At 39.4% G+C, this 22,914-nt stretch overlaps 1 protein-coding gene across 1 annotated transcript in view; it reads right to left on the bottom strand.

The window, feature by feature from the left end:
- Positions 1-286: 286 nt before the first annotated feature.
- The window catches only part of LVRN (laeverin), a 63,989-nt gene continuing 41,361 nt past the window's right edge, over positions 287-22,914 (bottom strand). The window contains exons 14-20 of the mRNA XM_066382060.1: positions 20,559-20,712; positions 18,786-18,880; positions 16,328-16,435; positions 15,065-15,232; positions 14,715-14,852; positions 7,805-7,880; positions 287-4,081 (exon numbers count right to left, since the gene is read on the bottom strand). Of these exons, the coding sequence (XP_066238157.1) occupies positions 3,941-4,081; positions 7,805-7,880; positions 14,715-14,852; positions 15,065-15,232; positions 16,328-16,435; positions 18,786-18,880; positions 20,559-20,712 (880 nt within the window). The 3' untranslated portion in view covers positions 287-3,940. The remainder of the gene's footprint in view (positions 4,082-7,804; positions 7,881-14,714; positions 14,853-15,064; positions 15,233-16,327; positions 16,436-18,785; positions 18,881-20,558; positions 20,713-22,914) is intronic.

Here is a 22,914-nt window from a genome sequence, read left to right as displayed (position 1 = left end):
AGCGCCCGGGCCATCTTTGCTCCAATGGAGCCTTGGCTGCGGGAGGGGAAGAGAGAGACAGAGAGGAAGGCGCGGCGGAGGGGTGGAGAAGCAAATGGACGCTTCTCCTATGTGCCCTGGCCGGGAATCGAACCCGGGTCCTCCGCACGCTAGGCTGATGCTCTACCGCTAAGCCAACCGGCCAGGGCAAAATGTTATTCTTATCTGGAGTAACTGGATTTATCCAAGCCAGAATAACATTTACATTATTCAAAATTCCTTTTCATATTTAGAGGAAGGACAACTAACCAAATATTTGAGCATTTTCTTTTGCAGAAGCACTTTCAGCACTACTTAATCACAGGATTCTCTGGGTTGCAAGTGTAATAAGTTCTATAGGTTTGTTTTTCAGGTAAATTTGTATATAAGTTCAAACAGGTACATTTACCTATTAAATGCAACTTAGATGTTTGTCTTAACATAGTATTTATTTTTATATTTCTAAGCATATAAATACTTAAACATTTTCAAATATAATCTTAAACAATCTTGGATGATACAGAAGATGATGGACTTGTTGGAGAGAATGAGGCTGGAATTAAAGAGTCAGGGTTTGATTCTGCTGCTGGAGTCAGTTTCTTGAAGTATGCATTAAGGGAGGTTTGTATAGAGCTTTTCTTTTTCTCATCATAAACGGCCTTGTAGCATCTCAGGCCTTTGACAATCATACAGTAAACTTTGGTGAACCTCTCTGTATCAGAATGTTACTCCTCTAACTTTACCATTTCTACTTCAGTGAGACAAAAAAACATTAGCTAACTCTTTTGTAAAAGAGTTTTTGGTCCTGGAGTTATATGACTCTGTTTACTTCCCTAAACACTATCATCTGCTGCTCTAGTTCCGTAAGTTATTCATTGGTTAGTTCTTTGCCATGGGAGTCCAGTAACTCAATGATATAATTTTCACTGATGTACAACTGTAGCTGGTTACCAATAGCCTTATGGTGTTCCATTTGTAAGTGCAAGTTGTAAGTCAGGTGTTTGTAACTTGGGGACTTACAGTACTACAGAAGCTAAGATATAATGGGATTTTAATTTTCAAAAGATGGTCTGGAAAGCCCTGCCAATGTGCTTCTGGGTAGGATCAGGCTGTGCTTGGCTTCACCCAACAATGGACATCAGTGACACAGGGGTCCCAAGTATCAGCCTTCAACTGCCCTTGGAATGAGAACACAGTGAGGTAGGAAAGACCAAGGACAGAGGAGAGGGACAACCAGGCAGAGGTCAGTGGAAAGGGAGAACAAAGAGAGGGAAGCCAAGGAAGAAAGGGAGGAGGTGGAAGTGGAGGAGAGGAAGATGAGGAAGGAAAGAGCAGTGAGAGGACATATAACATGGTTATCAAAGATGAAACTGATGATCAGAGGAAATATAGGAGATATGGAAGGAATGTTTAAGAAAACACAGGAAGAGATCTCATACACCACAATTTGAAGACATGGAGATATTTTATTGCTTAAATTTCTATATTTATTTATGTGTTTGTTTATTTATTTATTTTAGTGAGAGGAGGGGAGGCGGAGAGACAGACTTCCCTACCAGGATCCACCTGGCAAGCCCACTTGGGGTCAATGCTTTGCCCATATGGTGTTTTGCCCTGTTGCTCAGTAACTGAGCTCTTCCTAATACCAGAGGCAGAGGCTATGGAGCCATCCTCAGTGCCCAGGGCCAACTCACTCCAATTGAACCATGGCTGCAGGAGAAAGAGAGAAAGAGAGAGAAGTGAGAGGAGGAGGAGTAGAGAAGCAGATGGGTGTTTCTCCTATGTGCCCTAACCCAGAATCAAACACAGGACATCCACACACTGGGCTGGCAGGCTACCACTGAGTCAACCGGCCAGAGCTTCAATTTCTAAATTTAAAACAAAAACTTCCTAAACTGTGACCCATGGTTAAATCTAATCTGAGTAGATTGTGCTTTGGTTTGTCCTCATGACCAAGTCTCATAGCCTTCCACTCAGACTCAAGGCACACATTCTTCCGAAGCAAACATGAAGTGAACTTCGGTATTGCATTTTAATTAGTGGCTGCATTAACTTATATAAGAAATAGGGGAGGAACTTTGATCACATTGTCTTGAGTTCATAAAACGTATTTAAAGGTCTTTAATTGACATATTCCTTAGTCTTTACAATATCACTCTGAAGTAGAGAGGAGATCTGTAGTTTAATCCCCATTCTACAAAAATAAAATCAAAATTAAAACATAATTAAATCATATACACACAGCCTGACCAGGTGGTGGTGCATTGGATAAAGCATTGACCTGGGACACTTGAGGACCCAGGTTCAAAACCCCAAGGTTGTCGGCTTGAGCACAGGCTCATCTGGCTTGTGCACAGGTTCACTAGCTTGAGCATGGGGTTGCTGGCTTGGGCATGGGATCATTGGCATGATTTCATGGTTGCTGGCTTGAGCAAGGGGTCACTGGCTTGGCTGAAGCCCTCTAGTCAAGGCACATATGAAAAGCAATGAATGAACAACTAAAGTGACACAGCTATAAGTTGATGCTTCACATCTCTCCCTCTTCCTGCCTTTCTCTCTCTTGCTAAATAGAAAAAAAAATCATATATACACGAACTCTAGAGTAGGATGACTTGCGTTAGCTGTCCTGATTTAATCAAGTGTAATAATACTAAGCTAATTTCATATGTTGTGACTGATGAAAATGTTTAAAGTTGTCTAAACTACAAGTAGGTTAAATTTGGCCAAATGAAACCACATTTCAAACATAATCCCCTGAGTGCAGAGCTGCAAAGATTATGCAATGGTTAGCCTTTTAGTTTCATTGCTCTTTATCTGACCACCTCCCTTTGTGCTGAAGATTAGCCCGTGATCAGAGGCAGATTTGACAGCGGGGGCACTGGGGGCGTGCCCCGGGCCCTGACTTCAGAAGGGCCCTGCAAAACTCCAACTTTACACTTTTTTCTAATGACACCAAGATTGATTTCATATGTGCAATTTTAACATTAATAATACATAATATTTTTTATTTATTTTAAAATATGGTTAGCATGTATTTTTATTTTCCCTGTCTCTCTTTTTTTTAAGGGGCCCAATATTTTCTTCTGCAACCAGGGCCTCAACCAACCTTAATCTGCCTCTGCCTGTAATTACTATTGTCTGCTGACATCAAAACCTTTGGCTAAGAGTGTCTGTTACCACAGGTGAATACAGTCAAGAGCTTCAAGGTGGAACCTTCTCCAATCTGGCCACCACAGCAGCAAGCCCAAAGGCACTTCATGGATTTTGAATCCTAAGTCTTTGTGACACTGTACATTCAGTAGCCAGTAAAGTGTGGCCCAGAGCCTTAGGCACTCTGTGGTGAGAGAAGGGGGCAGAAGACACAATTCCGCCTTTAGGGCACTTCACATAGCTGACAAAATGGTACGTTCCTTCTTTGTGAACTTGCTTTTCTTCAGCTTCTCTGATTTCTATGGAGTATTATTCTTTTGGTTTCTATTTCTTTACACTGCTATTTCCTCATTATTCTTTTAAATATTGTATTAAACAAACCCAAGAGTGTTGTAAGTCTGTATTACCCTCGGAAAAGAATGTGCTCATTTAGCTGATGATTTAATGTTCCACTGGCCTTCACAACAGAATAAGCAAGACTTTCTAAGGTAAATTTGTTTTTACAGGGCATTTAAAGTAAATCCTGTGGCTCTGTAGCCCAACTGGAAGTGAAATCTTCCCCAGAAGCACAGCAGTGTTGGCAAAATCCTTAGCCGTCACTGAGCCTCAGAGCCAATGACATACCATGGGAGGAATAGGACCCTGAGTCGTGAATGTGACTGAAATGCAAATAACAAAACGTGGTTTTCTAGATTCACAGAGTATGGGAAGACAAAATTGTTGGCAAACTACATTATAATACTCAAAGGGAATGCCAAAGGTGGCCACTGAATTAGGTGTTTTTCCGTAGCCATGCAGCTATCCTGGCACTTCGGTGTTTGTTTTTCAGATTTTCGTTCTTTATTGTCTGTAATTTGGCATGAATTGTGAGCCTCTGGTGCTCCTCCAACATGGGACTGAAAAACTGCTGCAGCTGAAAGGACAAAGAGATGGTCAGGGCACTATCACTTCTTATTTAGACAAAAGCAGATGGAGTTCATGCGGAGCTGCAACATGCTTTTGCAGAGAGCCCTTGAGAGTTGGAACAGGTAGAAATGTGTCAGGACCACCTACTCTGAAGGGTCAGATGTAGACTGGAGGCTCCCTAAAGTGGGAACTTCATCTATTTCATTCACTGCTCTATTCCCCGAGCACCTAGCATAGGTGCTCAGTAAACATTTACTGAATGAGTACTGGGTATGAGGTAAGGTTTGTGGACAGAGATACAGTGAAATCTTTTCTTACCTCAAAAAGAAACTTTGCAACTTTCAAAAATGGCACACAACATCTGTGTATTTACAAATGTTATCCTTCATTTAAGAATATTTAGATAGTGGATTTGTTCATTGCCTAAAATTCCTTCATTGAATCAAATCAAGCATTCGGTTACAGGAACACAGCAATATTATGTACAAACCAGATCCCAATTGACTAATTACTTATATCCCAAATCTATTTCTCCATCAATGAATTAGAACTCAGAACATGTGTGATGGCAGTGTACCCATGCCAGCTCACAAAATGTCACTTAAACCACAATGCACTTGAGATTGAGTAGTAATAGGGCTACCAAGACATTACAATGTAAAAGAAAAGGAAAGTTCTAGGGGAAAATAGGTTAAAGAACCAAAACAAACCTCCCACCCTCTCCCACACCTGCCAGGCAGTGAGAGCCACATGCCTACCCACAGCCCCATCTGATTGTGCACCTGCAGCGGGTGGGAGGGGAGTGAGGGTCCGTGGCATTGTAGGCAGGGTTTCATGTGTGCTTGAGAACATGGGAGAGGCCAGACTCCAGCAGGGCAGAGTATAAGGGAAAGAGCAAAAGGAGCACAAGAGGGTATAGAGAGGTATAGGAGGAGAAGGGACTCATGGGACTTTCTTTTCATCCTCTTTTTAGCAATTATTTTCAATATTATCATGTGAATTAATACATTATAGTAGGACTGTTGGGCATGATGGGCTTTTGACAAGGATATTCATAATAGCTAACTTGTTTCAAAATTGCAAAAATTTAATCACTGCTAAACATCCACTTTTGCATTAAAAAAAACTGACTACCAGTGACTATACAGTTTTGGAACTTTGAGGACTGCTAAATTTATACAACCTTCATTCATTCATTAAACAACAACAAAACTTTACTGGGTGCTGGAGAGACAAAAATAAATGGTTGCACTTTAGGAGATACACACAAACTCAGTCTTGAATGTGGGCGCTTCCCTTCCAGTATTTCTGGGTGTGCCCTTCTCTCTCTCCTCCAGGGAATCCCTGATAAATCAGGTCTGACAGCTCAGCTCCATACCAGCCAAACCAAAGCAAAGCTGATTCCTTCAGGAATTAACAGTTCTCCCTCTCTCTCATTATAACAACTACATAACTGATTGCTTCTCTTTTTCTTGCTCAGGATCAAATTTCAGGCCTTTGCATTTATTTATTTACTTGGCAGGGCAGGAAAGTTGATTTTCCTTTCTTATTTACAAAAGCCTTTTCTATTTTCTATTTTTATTAATATAGTTCTAGCCCATGGCTAATTTATACTCATGTATTTTTAAAAAATTTGTCATCAACATTATTGAGATAAAATTGATGTACAATAAACTGTATCTACTTAGAGCGTACAAGCTGAGCTTTGATCTTTGTATACACCTGTGGAACCATAGCCACGATCCAGTGAGAGTCCGTTTCCATCATCTACAGAGTGTCTCTGTGCCCTTCTACGCTACCCCTCCCTCAGCCCCAGGCAACCACTGAGCTACCTTTTGTTATTATAGCTCAGTTTGCTTTTCCTAGAAAGTGTCTGGTTGCTTTTATTCAGTATAATAATCCACATTGCTATACAAACTTGCTCCTTTTATTAATATTATTATTGTGGGGCAGTATCTCATTGTGTGAACATATTACATTTTCTTTATCTATTCACCTATTGATGAACATTTGTATGGTTTCCAGTTTTTGGCTAATGTCAATAAAGCTGATATGGACATTCATGTACAAGTCTTTGTATGCACATAGGTATCCATTTCTCTTGAGCAAAAACCCAAAAGTGGAACTGTTGGGTCACATGTATCTAATTTACCTTTAAAAATACTGCCTGTTTTCTATAGTGGTTATACCATGTTTTATTCCTACCAGTAGGGTAAGTCACTTTACATCTTTGCCAACCTTTGGTAGTATAAATCATCCTAATTTTACCAAAGCTACTGTGTGTACAGAGATTGTATTTATATTTTATTTTTGTTTTACTTTGCACATGCGTAGTTTTGTAGACATTTGCTTTTGTCCCTCAGTTTACCTTGTGGTTATAGGATACCCTTTTTTTTTACAGAACAAATCCCCCCCACCCCTATCCTAGTGTTTATGGTTTGGGAAGGGCTGCTTCCAATTGTAGGCACATGACCCAGGCCAGGACAATTAGAATATTTCATTCCCCCAGACATGGTGATTATGACCAAAGTAGGCCCAACCTGAGTCTTTCATTAAGGGCTGGAACTTGAAACTGGGTGAGAAAGGATTTCTTTTTCTTCTTTTACACCTGAGGGTGCTAAGGATCATGTAAGCCTAGAGCTATGCTTGCCTCCCTGTGAGGAAGCCAGCCTAAGGAGAAATTCAGCCCAGAGGAAAGAAGAGACTAGAAACAGCAAGCCCCGTATTAGGCTCTAGAATATAAATATAATTAAAATATGGGTTCAGTCCTGAAGAAGCTCATTTTAGCCTCATGGAATAGACATACTGTCTTTATACTCTAATTACAATATAATGTGGTAAGTGCTATGATAAAGATATTGACAGGATGACTTGGGAATATGGAGGAGGAAAGGGTATAAATCAGTTTATAAAAATTTCTTAGAATAAGATGTTTGAAACAGGGTCTTAAAGGATAATTAGGAATTATCCAATCAAGAACAGGGCTGGGGACGGCATCCCAGGCAGAAGGCAGAGTGTTTCTGACATCTAGAAAATGTGAAACAACACACAATAATTTCAGAAAATCTGTAGGTGACAGAATACAGCTAGAAGAGAAGTGTTCGGAGGTGTCTGTCTCTCTTGCTTTCTGATACTCAGTAGTGAGTTGGGTAAAAATGAACCTAGAGAGTAAGGCAGGGCTCAGCTTATTAAGGGCTTCGTGTGCTAAAAAAAAAAAGTTTAAAATTTCCTAAAATGATGAGCTACTGAAGCCTTGGGAGCAGGGCAATGGCTGCAGCAATGTGAAGAACGGAAGGAGGCAAGACCAGTAGCCTTGGGAGCAGGGCAATGGCTGCAGCAATGTGAAGAACAGAAGGAGGCAAGACCAGTAGCCTTGGGAGCAGGGCAATGGCTGCAGCAATGTGAAGAACGGAAGGAGGCAAGACCAGTAGCCTTGGGAGCAGGGCAATGGCTGCAGCAATGTGAAGAACGGAAGGAGGCAAGACCAGTCTGGGTAGGAAGGCTGGGTTAGAGTCGACTGCAGTAATTCAGGTGAGAAAGAAGGATGTCCAACCCTCGGAAGCAAGATAGAATTAGATCACATTTCATGCACACTTATAATAGCACCAGTGGGAGTATAGAGTGTAATCATTCAGACAAACACATTATTTTTAATTTTAGCAACTCCAAGTGACATTAAAAAAGTGGCTTCCAAATTATTGTTATAATTCACATTATCTAAAGTACTTACCTCCATGATCTGTAAATCTGTGCTGATGGTTCTCCCTATTATATACATCAGAGTAACCAATGATTGTATTCCATACCTAGAAAGCAACAAGATGCTAATCAGGGTTGGGAAATGTTTTGCAAGAAAAAGTTATATTTTATTTGCCAGATAAATGCTAAATATATAGCCCCTTCTAATTTCTATCTCCCAAATCTAAGAGAAAATATGTATGAACTACTTTACCTTCATTTTTTGATGGAAAATCTATTATGTAAAAAATTCTACTAGCACTAAAAAATATTTATAGTTAAATAATGATTTGTGTAACAGTTTTTAACTTACTCAAATGTAAAAAGCTCCTCTTAAAAACAATATCAATGACAACATTTTTATCTTTTTAAATGAGGTGGTTAGAACAGATGTCACATACTTCAAATTAAGAAAATGTGTAAGCTGGCCAGTTGGCTCAGTGGTAGAGCATCGGCCTGGCGTGCAGAAGTCCTGGGTTCGATTCCCGGCCAGGGCACACAGGAGAAGCGCCCATCTGCTTCCCCACCCCTCCCCCTCTCCTTCCTCTCTGTCTCTCTCTTCCCTTCCCGCAGCCGAGGCTCCACTGGAGCAAAGATGGCCCGGGCGCTGGGGATGGCTCCTCGGCCTCTGCCCCAGGCGCTAGAGTGGCTCTGGTTGCAACAGAGTGACGCCCCAGAGGGGCAGAGCATCGCCCTCTGGTGGGCAGAGTGTCGCCCCCTGGTGGGCGTGCAGGGTGGATCCCGGTCGGGTGCATGCGGCAGTCTGTCTGACTGTCTCTCCCTGTTTCCCGCTTAAGAAAAATACAGAAAAAAAAAATGTGTAAGGAAGTAAGCTAATAATGTAGTTAATGTGGGAACAATTTCAGAAACTCTAAAATACCCTGAAAGCTCATTTAAAATTTTGTATTTGTATAAGCTTTTCGGAGAGAGGATCCATATCATCTGAGACTCTGCAAATGTTGGTGATCACTCAAGGCTAAGTGCCTGGCTCTAACCCACTTATGTTCCCTCGAATAAGCATGGTCATTGAAATGTCTTCCTTAGTTTAGTGTCCTTGACTATCCAACAAGAATCATCTTTTAAAAAGCCATGAAATGTTGCTATAGAGAAAGAGCAGATACATACCTGCCCAAAGTGGTGCCGTACTTAAAAAAGTAAATAAACAGTTTTGAGTGCATTAAAAAAAGAAAGAAAATTAAAATAGGGTTAATATGGACTGAACAAGAAATGGTTGAACTGCCTGACAGTTAATATACACAATTGATTTATTTCAAAATGTATACCTGAAATTGAAAATTTCAAGAGTTTATGTTGACATAAAACACAAACAAGGATTAGAGAAAACAGTGCTTTTGTTCTTTTTAAGTTCCCAGCTATAATATAATCCATGGAGGGAAAGAGACAGTCTGCATGTAATTCAGACACGCAAACTTGTTTCTATGGGGAAAGAGGAAATATTTCTTAGTTCTTCATTTTTATTGGCCCGGTATTAAAAAGCCTGTGAGATGACTCAATAAACTTGGCAAAATTTGCAAAGAAACCAAAATCCAACCTTTTAAAAAAACTGGAAAACTACTTAGGGTACTAAATGTGTGATTTTTCTATCAGATCCAGGAGAAACTTCTCCCAACAAGCAGGGGGTAACTTGAAGTTACTTTGGGCAACTTATAAACTGTAAAGATGGGGACTAATACGTAGTTAGAAGCATTGTTTTGGAGAGTAACTGAGATAATGCATGTTGAGGCACCTATCAGAATACCTGGCACTCATCATTCCTTCTTGTTCTTGCAACTTCATTCAAGAGGAGATATTTTCGAGACAGAGAAGATTTGTCACTCTTGTTGGGAGAGCAATCTCTTAGAAATATTATTCAAGAAAAATGTTTACTTTACAAATAGTTCATCTTTCTAGTAGTCAAATACATTCTAATTAATATAAAGACAAGAGCCAGTGGGTATCTGCATAATTACCTTTTTAAAAATATTGATAACATTCAAAGCTAGACAGTGATTTGGTCCTCTAGTCTTGCTTGCTTTCTACCTCTCTTCTTTCCCACAATTACCTTCCCTCTGTTCCCTTCCCCTGTCAATCTGACTTCCTGTAGCAGGCATGGCCACTAGGCAAGCATGGGGGCACCAAGGCATCCAGCCCAATCCAGTGACAGGCCATGGGAAAGGTTCTACTCCAACATCTCAACTCATTTCCCTTGTACTTCTTCCTATTTAACCCTTTCAACTCTGCATTCTCCATCATAAAGAAACAACAGAATAGAAGTGAAAATATGTACAGGTTTCAAGTTCCGGACTTCAGGCAATATAACAATATTTGGAGGAGAAATCAAGTGTTTGGTAAAGAAAAGGGTAAGATTCCTTTTGGGCCAGCTGAGTTTGAAACTGATTATACATACCCTGTGTTCTATAGTCAAATAAAGCTAGGGTTTTCCTGGAAGCTGTGAAATCCACATTGTTTTAAGAAAGCCAAAAGCAACTTAACAAGGATGATAAGGGCACAAAATAATTTCTACCACATACAATAAAAGCCACAAAAATCCTCTTGTTCCATCTCTTGTCGCACATTCTTCCATAGAATCTATTTACACCTGCATTTACCTATTGATTTTCCTGTAACCTGAAAGATGTCTTCATGGTCAGTAGAGATTCTTTTATTTAGACCAGTGTTCAAAGGAGCATTTTGGGTCCATCAACTAATTACCCCTCAGCAACCAGTATAGTGCCTGCATGTGAGAGTGAGGGACAGGACCAAACTGCAGCTATTTTCCTCAAATATTCCAAAGTCTATTTTCAGATGAGGCCTCCTGAGAAGAACCCTGGGCCTGGAGGGTGCAGATGTTCCTAATTGCTACTGGCAGTGCTCAACTCCGCATTGACTAGCCCTGTGTCCTCTTCCGCAGTGCCCTACGCTCCAGCCAGTGACTGTGAGCAGTGCCAAGTCCGTCTTTCAGTCCTTCTGTGTGGAAGGTGACTTTTTCCAACTCTGCCTGTTTAAGTCTCACTCAATTCCCTTTCTTCTCTTTGAACCTCCAAAACCCTCTCCAACTCCATCTCCACATTCTAATCACTTTATATCCGCAGCAACAGCTTAAACTAACTGTGCCTTGGCATAGAAAAAACCAAGACATTTTATTACTACAAAGAATCTTAGAATTAACCAAATACATGTCTTTCATTTTATAGAAGGGAAAACTAAGGCCTAAATGTTTATAGGCAAACAGTAAATAGATGTCCAGTTCCAGTTCCAGTTCCAAATGAGCGGGTGGAGTATTTACTTTCTCATCTTTCTCCTGATACAACAGATCTACCGGCAAAACGACACCTTGTATACATTAGCACATATAGTGTGTAGCAGGGTTACAGATGTAAGATGCTAGGCAAAATACATGAAAAACTCTAATTTCCTTCCACAGGGCTTCTTGGAGCCATTAAGATGCTAACATATACTGTGAATTTACAAAAGCAGAGGTTAAAACAGATGGTTTTGGGGGCTATTGTCTTCTTTGTTAACAGAAGGCTTATCAACATCTCTCATGTATAATGCTCAGTGAAATATACTGGAGAAACACTAATTTCAGTACCAACTTGCCAGTGATCAGTGACATTTTAGCAAATTCAGAATAAATCCTTTCCACATTATTAATATAAAACAATTTGTCATAGAATTCGTTTACTTATATTTTTATACCATCTTTATCATTTTATGAAGACAAGTGACATGTATATATTCATGTTAAATATAACTTTAATAAATGATAAATATTCTTATGTAGAAAAAAGTAAACATTCCTATGCCATTTTACTGTATATCATATTTTAATTATTAATTTTAAATTGTTATATATTTCCTTCTAACCATAAATATTTTCCAGGGATTAAACCCACAACATCGGTGTATCAAACGATACTCTACCAACTGTGCGCTAGGCCAGGGCTGGTGAATATAAATGGAACTCTAAAAATAAATGTATTAAGTGGAGAAAACACGTTTATTTGAATCTAAAAGACTTTTTGAACCAGACATTAATGTGCAAAAGGAGTGAACTGAGATGAATTTACCATAAACAGAATAGGCATCTATTTTATAAGCATAGCATTTTGTCTATAAAAGAGAAATACTCAAGCCATGGTTAAAAGTTCATGTATTTATCATTTTAGGAACTTCCTGGGGTAAGGATAAGATCCATTTAGATTTTTAAAATTTCCTTCTCTACTCTTATTTAATACAGTAGTATAGATCATTTAAATAAGTTGCCAGGCAATGGGTATTTCAGAAAGTGCTACCAACATGTCCCTGTTCTGTAAATGCAGAAAAAAAAAATGTTCTAAGAAATAAAAATTAAAACACACTTGAAGTCCCCTAAGTGAAGAGCAGTCTTTCCCAGGGCTTGCTCAAAGCCATTTGGGGGGCTCCTGCACTGTGTATGGTATAAGAAAAGAGGACAAACTGAACCGAGGTCTGGTTTACCCTGAGGGCCGTGCCACCCCATTGAACTTCCTGCAATGATGGGAATGTTTGATACCTGGACTGGCTGTAATATAGCTTCCGGCCACCTCGAACACTTAAAACAGGGCGAGTGCAGGAAGGAACTGAATTTTAAGTTTTATTTAACTTTAATTTAAATGTAAATATCCATATGTTAGCTAGTGATTATCATGTTGAGCAATGCAACCTTAGATAAGTTTTTAGATCTAGTGTCACTGGTTCCATGTTGCACTGTGCCGGAGTCACCCAGGGAACTAGTGAGAGGTACAGATTTCCAGCCCTAGTTGGGCAGAATCTGAATTTGAAGGGTTAGGTGCGCTTGGTAGTCTCTGGTGACCTAGCCACTCTGGGTGATTCCAAATTTCTGCCCCATTAGGAAGTATCTGGTTTATGCTTGGAGTGAATAGGGCCTGTGGTTGACAGGCACCATGCCACCTTGAACCACAACAACAACACGTAATAATCCTTAACACAAGTACACACCCAGTGCCAGGCACTAGTAAATACTAAGCCTGGACATAACTGTAAACCTATGCCTTATTCAGGGTCCAGCAGGGCTTCGAAGAAATGGAGATGTGATAGCCTATGGTGATCACAAGGTCCTCAGGCAAATCATGACATAGTTCTTAAAGAACCTGTTCTCTCAACATTTTAATTCCAAAATCACTACTAGGTTGTTCAGCAGGAAGTTCTGAAAGAAGACAGTCAGGGACTGTAGCTGTAGCGAATGACCTTGGGTAATATGACCCTAGCAGCAAGAAGGCAGATAGCTTCAAAGACCTGGCAAAGCCAGGCATTTCAGACCTACAGTGAGCATGGAGATGGAGTGTTGTTACAAGCTCCAGGGAGAGAGGTCAAAAACTAACAGACAACCCTATAAGGTTGGCATCTCTGAAACCTCACGTAACAAGGGGACCTATGGAAATGGTCCCAAATTCCCAGTGAGAAATCAGACCTAGGGAGGAGGGTATTATCTTTAATGATTTAAGCAAAATTGGAAACACCATTTATCCCCAAGGTCTTAGGGATCCCAGGAAATTTAAGGAATTCATAAGGCTCTCTGAAGCAATGAACCTAAAATGATAAATAATTGAAAATGGGAGATAAAGACAATTTTCTCAATATGTGAGGAGGCTATGTATAGCCCACTGATAAGCCAGTACATGGTACTGTACAAATAAGCTTTTGTCTACATGTTTTTAATTTCAGATTTAAAGTTATGTTTTCTTTTGGTGTTGTAAAGGTGTTCAATAAATGTACACAAAAAGAACAAACAAACAAAAACCTACCCTATTCCATTATTTTGCACTTTGAGAGAACATATTCAGGCCCCGGACAGTTGGCTCAGTGGTAGAGCATCGGCCTGGCGTGCAGGAGTCCGGGTTTGATTCCCAGCCGGGGCACACAGGAGAAGCGCCCATCTGCTTCTCCACCCCTCTCCCTCTCCTTCCTCTCTGTCTCTCTCTTCCCCTCCCACAGCCAAGGCTCCATTGGAGCAAAGTTGGCCTGGGTGCTGAGGATGGCTCTATGGCCTCTGCCTCAGGTGCTAGAATGGCTCTGGTTGCAACAGAGCAATGCCCCAGATGGGCAGAGCATTGCCCCCTGGTGGGCGTGCCAGGTGGATCCCGGTCAGGTGCATGCGGGAGTCTGTCTGACTGCCTCCCCGTTTCCAACTTCAGAAAAATACAAAAAAAAAAAAAAAAAGAGAAAACCATATTCATATTCTTTAAGATTTTTATTCAAATATACTTTATGTTTCAAAAGAACTTATTTATAAAAGGTATCTTTCAACTTTACAGGTTTTTGGACCTAAATTGTTAGCTACTTTTTATCTGCTAACTCTGCAGTATGTGACCATTAGGAATGTATGCTGTGTGATATTTGTATGTCAGTGTATATTTTACCCAATAGATGGGCTAGGAAGCAAGCAGATTAATTTTAAATGATGAGAAATATAAAAAAGTTCAAGAATATGGAATTGAGATACATAAAGGGAATCTGACAAAACACATGAATAACATCCAGGCTGATGTAATAAGTTTTGTTGTTTCCTAAAGATACAGTGATGTAGTTCACAAAATAAATTAATGGGTGATGTATGTGTATACCCCCCAAAAAACACGACTTGCTCTAATCCGTGTTTCAAACTTGTTCGTGGGCACCATGGGGAGATTGTGGTATAAAACTATCTCATGCAAATCCATTTTCACACAGAAAGTTGAAACTGAGGATAAGTGACTTTCTCTTCTATAACATAGCCAGTTTGTGCTGAGACTGCATGCAGGAAAAGCCATCACTTTTTTAGTCAGTACAAAGCACTTCCGTGACCTAGCCAGATGCACACTGTGCGTGCAGTGCCAACCTGATGCCCTGCATGAAGGAGTGGCCTTGTATCTCCTGCTTACCTTTCACTCACAGCTTGCCAGTTGTTGACTAAGAAGTCTTTTGCGACATACCGGCCAACTTCAGATGCCGCCACAACTTCAATTATATTTGTATCATTAAAATTGAATGGAGATGTAGTGATGGCATATTCCATATATCTGCAAAATGCATTTTCAGAAAATAATATGTAAAACTTATCAAATATAAAAGGTTAAATTAAATAAATGAAATCAAAATCCCATATGATTCTAAGTTAATGATGCACAAATATTTATTAATTCTTATCTCAGCACAGTTCTATTTTTCTCCCTTTGGTTTATTAATTGCATTCTTCCACCAGGAACTTTGAAGGTAAGTTGATCATAATCACCTGTTAAGTATCCATGGGTCTTTACTGCAGCTCATTGCAAGAATAAGTTGAATCCTTTCTTCTTCCTCTGTGTTATTACTGTAGATACTGAACAAAAAGTCCCATTCTTTATCGCTTCCCAAGGCAATGCCATAACATAAAATCTCAGTTTGAATTGGGTAAGGCATTCTGTAAAGTATGACATGTAATGATATTTATCAGAGCAGTTAAGTTATATGCTTATCTAGGCTATCATATAGTTAGAATTATATATCTAGAAAAAAAAGTGTTGAGATCTCAGATATAAAGATCAAAAGTAGGAATCTAGAAAGGCAACTATCATGAGATGAGATCATTAAATTAGTTTAGAAACTAAAGGGTTTTGGCCCTGGCCGGTTGGCTCAGTGGTAGAGCGTTGGCCTGGCGTGAGGAAGTCCCGGGTTTGATTCCCGGCCAGGGCGCACAGGAGAAGCGCCCATCTGCTTCTACACACCTGCCCTTCTCCTTCCTCTCTGTCTCTCTCTTCCCCTCCCGCAGCCAAGGCTCCATTGGAGCAAAGATGGCCCCGGGCGCTGAGGATAGCTCTGTGGCCTCTGCCTCAGGCGCTAGAGTGGCTCTGGTCGCAACAGAGCGATGCCTCGGATGGGCAGAGCATCGCCCCCTGGTGGGCGTGCCGGGTGGATCCCGGTGGGGCGCATGCGGGAGTCTGTCTGACTGCCTCCCCGTTTCCAGCTTCAGAAAAATACAAAAAAAATAAATAAATAAAAAAGAAACTAAAGGGTTTTAAGAGAAGTAAATTAGAACAGTACAAGCAGTAAGTATATGCTGATAATAAATGCGGTCTCATATCTTATTACCACATTTCCCAAGAGTCCATCTGAGGTGACACACTAGAAGTAATAGAATAAACCCAAAATAATAGCCTTAGTCTCAGCTCCCAGTGAGATAGCGAACTCATAGAGAAAAAGGTGCACTGATGTAGATATCTGTGATATACATATCATAAAGAATAACCTAAAGAAGACTCCAAATAAGCACATGTGCCTATAGGGAAGACCCTGGCAGTGGTAAGTCCTGGGTGACAATCACTGCATACATTCTAATCGACTGTTATACATAGACTTGCACTAGACCATTGGTTAAATAAAAAGGATACTTGAAAAAAAATAGGAGAAAGAGATCAGCCAAATGAAAACAAAACAGTCACTCCCAGAGTGAGAAGGCAGAGAAACTGTTGGTGTTGAAACAGAACAAAAACAAGGATAATTACAGTATTACTCTTACTCATTCTCTGGGTAGTGCATCCAGTTTTTGAAAAGTTCTCTTGACAGCTGAAGACAGTCTTCAAGGCCCAACAAACATGCCGTTCCAAAAAGTTTTCCCAGTGATATTCTTGAAGGAAAAGTCAAAGAAAACCACTTTATTTTGCATTACTACACTATTTTTTTTTGTCCAAGACAATGTTTTATAAAAGGATGGATATTTTAAAACATCCTTCCAATAACATCAGGTTTGTTTTAAAAAAAATGTTTTTGTATTTAAAATTCAGAGCAATGTCTGCCGAGAGGCTCTCGGGCACCAAATAAGCTCCTAGGACTGATATTTTTTAAAAAGCTAGAAATAAGTTACTGCCACCCTTCATCTCCCTCAATCACGCACGGTGTACACACTCCACATCTGTTATCAATTTATTTTTCCTCCATTTTACAATAATTGCCTTGTGGATAAAAAAAAATGTCTTTAGAGTATTTGATCTAATATTCTTAAAAATAAAGTTCTTCATACATGGAAAGTAAAGAGGGTGGTTTATTTCTCTCCTTGGATAATGTGCTTTTCCTTGCTTAAGTTTCTGTTTCTTCATCAATTCCTCCTGGCTATAATAGTTATGGCCAGAAAAAGAATTCAAGTTATATTACACACACACATACACACACACACACACACACACACACACACATAGTTGAGCAGGGGTACACATTATGGTTCAAAACAAAAATAAGTTCCTAAGAAGACAATGAAGAACAATCAGTAATAACCCAGAGAAGCAGTGCCTTGAGGTGTGCCTCCTTACAGTCCCTTAGTTAGGGGTTGGTGGTAAAGGAATTCAAACTGGCCGTAAGTTTCCAGAAGAGGCAAGAGCCAAATCTCTATTGCTCCACCCTCTTGACCTGAGGTTTCAGCCCAGCTTGACCTGGCCTTCTGATAAGTGTAAGTGTAGTGTCCAGGGTGGAGGCCCTCTGAGAGACAGCTCCAAGCATTCACTTACACATATACTCCCTCTCCCCACCCAGCCCAAGCTGGCTGCAGCAAGGGCACTCCAAACATACTGGTCTTGGGATGCCGCAGAGAGCAGGTCACTTCAGTTCAATGAACTCGTCCAAGGATATGACTAGTTAACAGGTGTGCTGTCTGACTGGGCACACTTATCCTTCCTGTTTATTCACAGATGCCTACACACTTACTATCCCAGCTAGTCCTCCCTGTCTTCCATTCAATCTTGTCCATTCAACCCTATGTCCTTCTCCATTTTCAGAAGGATATTCATGAGAGATAATAATCACATTCTGCATACTGTGTATTTTTTCTTTGGTCTAATTCATTTCAGCTGGATTTGACTAGTGCTGTATATGCATAGAATCCCTGTACTGCTGTTGATTACAAACTCCCTTCTAAATCTAGAAGCCCAGCGCACACACACAAACCTCAGGTTATTGACATAGGCTGACTTTACTTAGCACAACCCTTCTCCAACTGTATGACATACTTACAATTTTAACCAATAGCCTAAGATTTGAGATTATTGAGCTATAAATCCCTGCATCCACGCATATGTGCTTTGCAGGTAAATTAAGATCCCAAAATATTATTTCCTATTAGGATACAAGTATCTCACAAATCACAAAGCTACTGTTCTAAAATCATAGGTATTAAGACAGGGGTCCCCAAACTTTTTACACAGGGGGCCAGTTCACTGTCTCTCAGACCGTTGGAGGGCCGGACTATAAAAAAAAACTATGAACAAATCCCTATGCATACTGCACATATCTTATTTTAAAGTAAAAAAACAAAATGGGAACAAATACAATATTGAAAATAAAGAATAAGTAAATTTAAATCAACAAACTGACCAGTATTTCAATGAGAACTATGCTCCTCTCACTGACCACCAATGAAAGAGGTGCCTCTTCTGGAAGTGTGGCGGGGGCCAGATAAATGGCCTCAGGGGGCCGCATGTGGCCCGCGGGCCGTAGCTTGGGGACCCCTGTATTAAGACCTTATTATGTAGGCCCTGGCCAGTTGGCTCAATGGTAGAGCCTCAGCCCGGCATGTGGAAGTCCAGGGTTAGATTCCCAGCCAGGGCACACAGGAAAAGTGCCCATCTGCTTCTCCACCCCTCCCCCTCTCCTTTCTCTCTGTCTCTCTCTTCCCCTCCTGCAACCAAGGCTCCACTGGAGCAAAGTTGGCCCAGGCGCTGAGGATGGCTCCATGGCCTCCACCTTAGGTACTAGAATGGCTCCAGTTGCAATGGAGCAACACCCCAGATGGGCAGAGCATTGCACCTGGTGGGCTTGCTGGGAAGATTCTGGTTGGGTGCATGTAGGAGTCTGTCTCTCTGCCTCCCTGCTTCTCACTTCAGGAAAAAAAAAAGCCAGAAAAAAAAAATGACCTTATTATGTAAATCTGGAAGCCTATTTATTAGTATGAATCATTTCATGAAATTATCAGTTCAAAAAATACTTACAGAGCTAAATAGTCATCTTGTAATGCTGCCACATTTTCACGAATTATAGTTGAATAAATATTCCATATTGAGTTCAATCTCTTTAGTAGATACTTCTATAAACAATAAAGAAAACACTCTGTTAGTTCTGGCTCCCAGCATTGAATTTGCACTGTGTTTCTCTTTATCACAAGACATTAATAGTGACAGATATTTCTTCAGAAATGATCTCTATTTGTTAGTAATATGTAATTGGTTTATTTTGTAATCTCCCTAGGTAGTTTTCTCAAACAAAATATGGAATTTACATTAATACCAAATTACAATTTGGTGAAGACTAAATAATGTAATGCATGTAAGCACACTACCTGGCACATAAATCAATAAATATTAGCTATTATTATCATTTAATATCACCCCAGCCATTTCTGATTGCCTTCAAAAATGAGAAAAAATGTAAAAATTTAGAACTATTAAACTTTTACCTTGGAACTTCTATGTTTAATATATATACTTCTAAGAAAGTAAAGAGAACTGATTTATGCCTTAGACAAATTTAAGCCCTAAGTCTGAAATCAAGTTTCTTCAATTGAGCTATCCTCTGGCAAATAATAAGATTATAGAAAATTATACATTTACAGTATACCCCTGAGAATAAACTAGATGTTATTCATGGAAGTTCTTTAAAAACAAATAGTAGTTGCTGCTTCTGTACCCCTAAGCAGTCATCAGATACTATCAACAAGCCAGTTTGATCCCACAGACACTTACGCACCTTCTGCTGGTCACCATCCCTACATTCAAGTAGGTTCCCACCTGCACTTCGGACAGTAGAGAAAGGAAAGTCTGGAACCCAGACATGCTTGTGATCTCGCCCTCCAACCGCCCCAGCAGCTCACTTGAAATCATCACCACTTAACTTACTTTCTGGTTTGTCTGTGGCCCTTAACCCTCCAAAGGGCTGCTCCCTAACTTTTGCTTTGATTTTATCTGAGCTATTTTTCTTAAAATCATTGTTGAAACTTAAAGATAGAACTTTTCTCCTTTTATATTATTTCACTAATAATGACATGTTATTTCTTCATTCATTAATTCTAATTTCCTTCTCTTCACAACATCAAAAGCAGCTTTAAAATTTGCACTTTTTCGCCTGACCTGTGGTGGCACAATGGGTAAAAATTGACCTGGAATGCTGAGATTGCCGGTTCAAAACCCCGGGCTTGCCTTGTCAAGGCACATATGGGAGTTGATGCCTTTCTGCTCTTCCCCCTTTCCCTCTCTCTGTCTCTGTCTCCTCTCTCTAAAATGAATAAATAAAATCTAAAAAAAAAAAGTTGATAAAAAAATTTGTACTTTTTCTGGACATACCTCTCTGGTTTTAAGTGCTGTCCCTATATATCAGAGTATTTCAATTTGCATATATGATTGTTAAAAGTAATTCTGTTTGCTTAACAATCTTCTGGGGAAATAGTTGCTAATATATACTATTCTTTTCTGTAAGAGAAAAAGGCATACTATTTCTATTTACTTCTGGTTTCCTAGGACACATTGCCACTTCAATAAGAATTAAGTACCTTTCTAAAGTTCTATTGTACTCATCTCCTAGACTAGGTTTATGACTAAAGTATTTTCTTTTAAGAACAATCAGTCATTCCTTTAAAAAATGAATATATATATATGGAACTAATATAACAGACTATTACTTTTGGAAAGGCCTGTTTCACAGATGCTCTTTAGAATACAGAAAGAGGAAGAACGAATTTTTTAAAACCACATAACAAAGAATGAAATTACCTTTAATAATGGGTATATATCATAGTTGTTCACATCAGAAACAAAATTCCTGGGTAGCAAGTTCACCAAGACTGCATGCCATACTATGATTTCATCTTCTTCAGCAAGGTACTTGGTTAAATCAAGTGCTGTTTCAATCTCAATATAATTGTTTCTGTTTGGTTTAAAAACACACACTAAAAAACCTTCACTTGCTAAATGAAAACCTTCACTTGCACACTTACTATATTTGTTCCATGCTTCACTGCCTGACTTCAACAAGGTACGGAAAATCAAGAGGCTAGCAGGGAAAGGTCCCCTCTCACTGATAAGATGGAAAGCAAGCAAAGCTGACAGGTCCTCCATTTCAATTTGACATGTTCAAGTCCCCAAATTCCTGGAAGCTACAGATAATCCCGGCCAAATATTGGCCTGATTATGGGGCAAAAGAATTCTTGTGCATTTAGTATGCATTCTTATGAGAGTATAATTTCCCGTTAACAGTATTAATTAAAAGTTATCATCTAATGTTTTGCCAGCAGAAACTAGAATATAGGACATACTCTTGCCTCCCATTGAGGAGGTTATTACCTCCAGGAGGAGCTGAGGTTTATGCATAAGTAGCTGTTGACAAATGTCCTAAAAAAGGCAATGAATATATTAAAGTAGCAAAGAAGGAAAACATAGGCATGTGATGAAAGAATTAGCAAAGGCCTCCTGGAGGGGGCATTTGAGCAGAACAATGAAGGATGGGTAGGATTGAAATGGGTGGTAAAAAAAGAGGAAGGCAGCTTAGGACAAAGAAGATAAGTGGGGATTAATATGATGGGCAGACCAAGCTAACCGAAGCAGAGGATTTCTTTTGTGTATAGTTGAGAGATGAGGCTTAATCACAAAGGTGCATCAAAACTGCAGAAAGCCACGAATTTCCGATGAAAAGTTTACATGTGGTGGGAGGTGTTTTGATAACTGGGAAACATGGTGACACTGGTGCCTAAACATTTTCTTGCAATTGTGCTGAAGAAGACAGAATGGAATTCAATAGAACTGAGGGCTAGGAGCTAATGCAGTTGGCCAAGCAGAAGACTTTGAAAGCTTGACTTAGTATGGAAGCAGTGAAGGTAGTAAGTAAGGTGAGGATTCAAAAGACTATCCCAAGAACAAACAGATAAGACATGGTGACTATTTGGGAAATGTAGAGGAGTTCAGGATATCTCTGATGTTTCAAGTTTGGGTGATAGAAAGAACAACAGCACCTTTGACAAAGAGAGAACAATAATAGCATGAGCAATTTAAAAACAAAGTCCAGTGTCCCAGGTGCTGCATTTCAATGACCACAGGATAAACAAAACACAGGAAGAGACAAGTAGAGATGTAGATGTAGAAGTTATAGACATATCTTCCACCAACATTTATTGAGTACCTTATATCTTCAAGGCACTGTACATGTACACACTAAAATAATCACTGAAATTTTTTAAAAATGCAGAAGTTATCCAAAGGAAAGATAGAAGAAAATAACACAACCATCACTGGTCTTGAGGATGCTTACCGCAGCAGAAAGAAGAAAAGTCAGATACATGAGAACCAGGTTTGCACTAGCCAGAGTCTTAGGAAGCCAAACAAGAAGTTTCCGGGAGGATGTGGTCAATAGTATCAAAGTCACGGTAATCTTAGAGAGGAGTTTCAAAAAAGTAGTGAGCAAGGACGTGTGCTGCAGGTCACAGAGGGGAAAAGTGGTAAAGAAATGAAGGATGAAATGAGCAGACTTTTATTCAAGAAATATGACAAGCCAAAGAAAGAGGGACACACTAGATAATTTACTATGCATACTCCTTAAGTTTGTTGCCTGAAAATTTTCATTCTAAACATATATTAGTTCACCTGATTAAATACTTACCAGCAGTTTATACTGAATAAATATGATATAAATAAAATCACTAATTTTTGTAATATGTTAAAACATAGTCCATAGCTCATTAAAATTAAACCTACAGTCACCACCTTGGGTAACATAAATCATATTTCCAGCAACTCTTATTTTTTAGATATGTTAGCTACTTTATTTCCCTAACCCTCAATACCACAGAAAATATATGAACATATCTATAATCTTCCTAAATTTATCCATTTTAGCATTTACTAGAGTTTAAAGAGGCAAGCCTGAAACACTTGTAGTTTTTACCTAAGTTTTTATTCCTGGTTGATACTTCAAAAATAATGTTTCTTATACTTTTTTGTAATAATTTTATAAATATTTAAACACCATTATCTTTTTTCTATTTATATCTTCACTACTGCATTCTTTTCAAACTTTTCCTTTAAACGGTTCCTTTTAAAACACTGAATCATCTTTGCTGTTCTTTTAAGACCTTCT

Source organism: Saccopteryx leptura, chromosome 4, assembly GCF_036850995.1.
Source record: "Saccopteryx leptura isolate mSacLep1 chromosome 4, mSacLep1_pri_phased_curated, whole genome shotgun sequence".
Classification (NCBI taxonomy): Eukaryota; Metazoa; Chordata; class Mammalia; order Chiroptera; family Emballonuridae; genus Saccopteryx; species Saccopteryx leptura.
The sequence above is the reverse complement of the archived record's forward strand: the minus strand, read 5'-3'. Positions and strand labels throughout refer to the sequence as shown.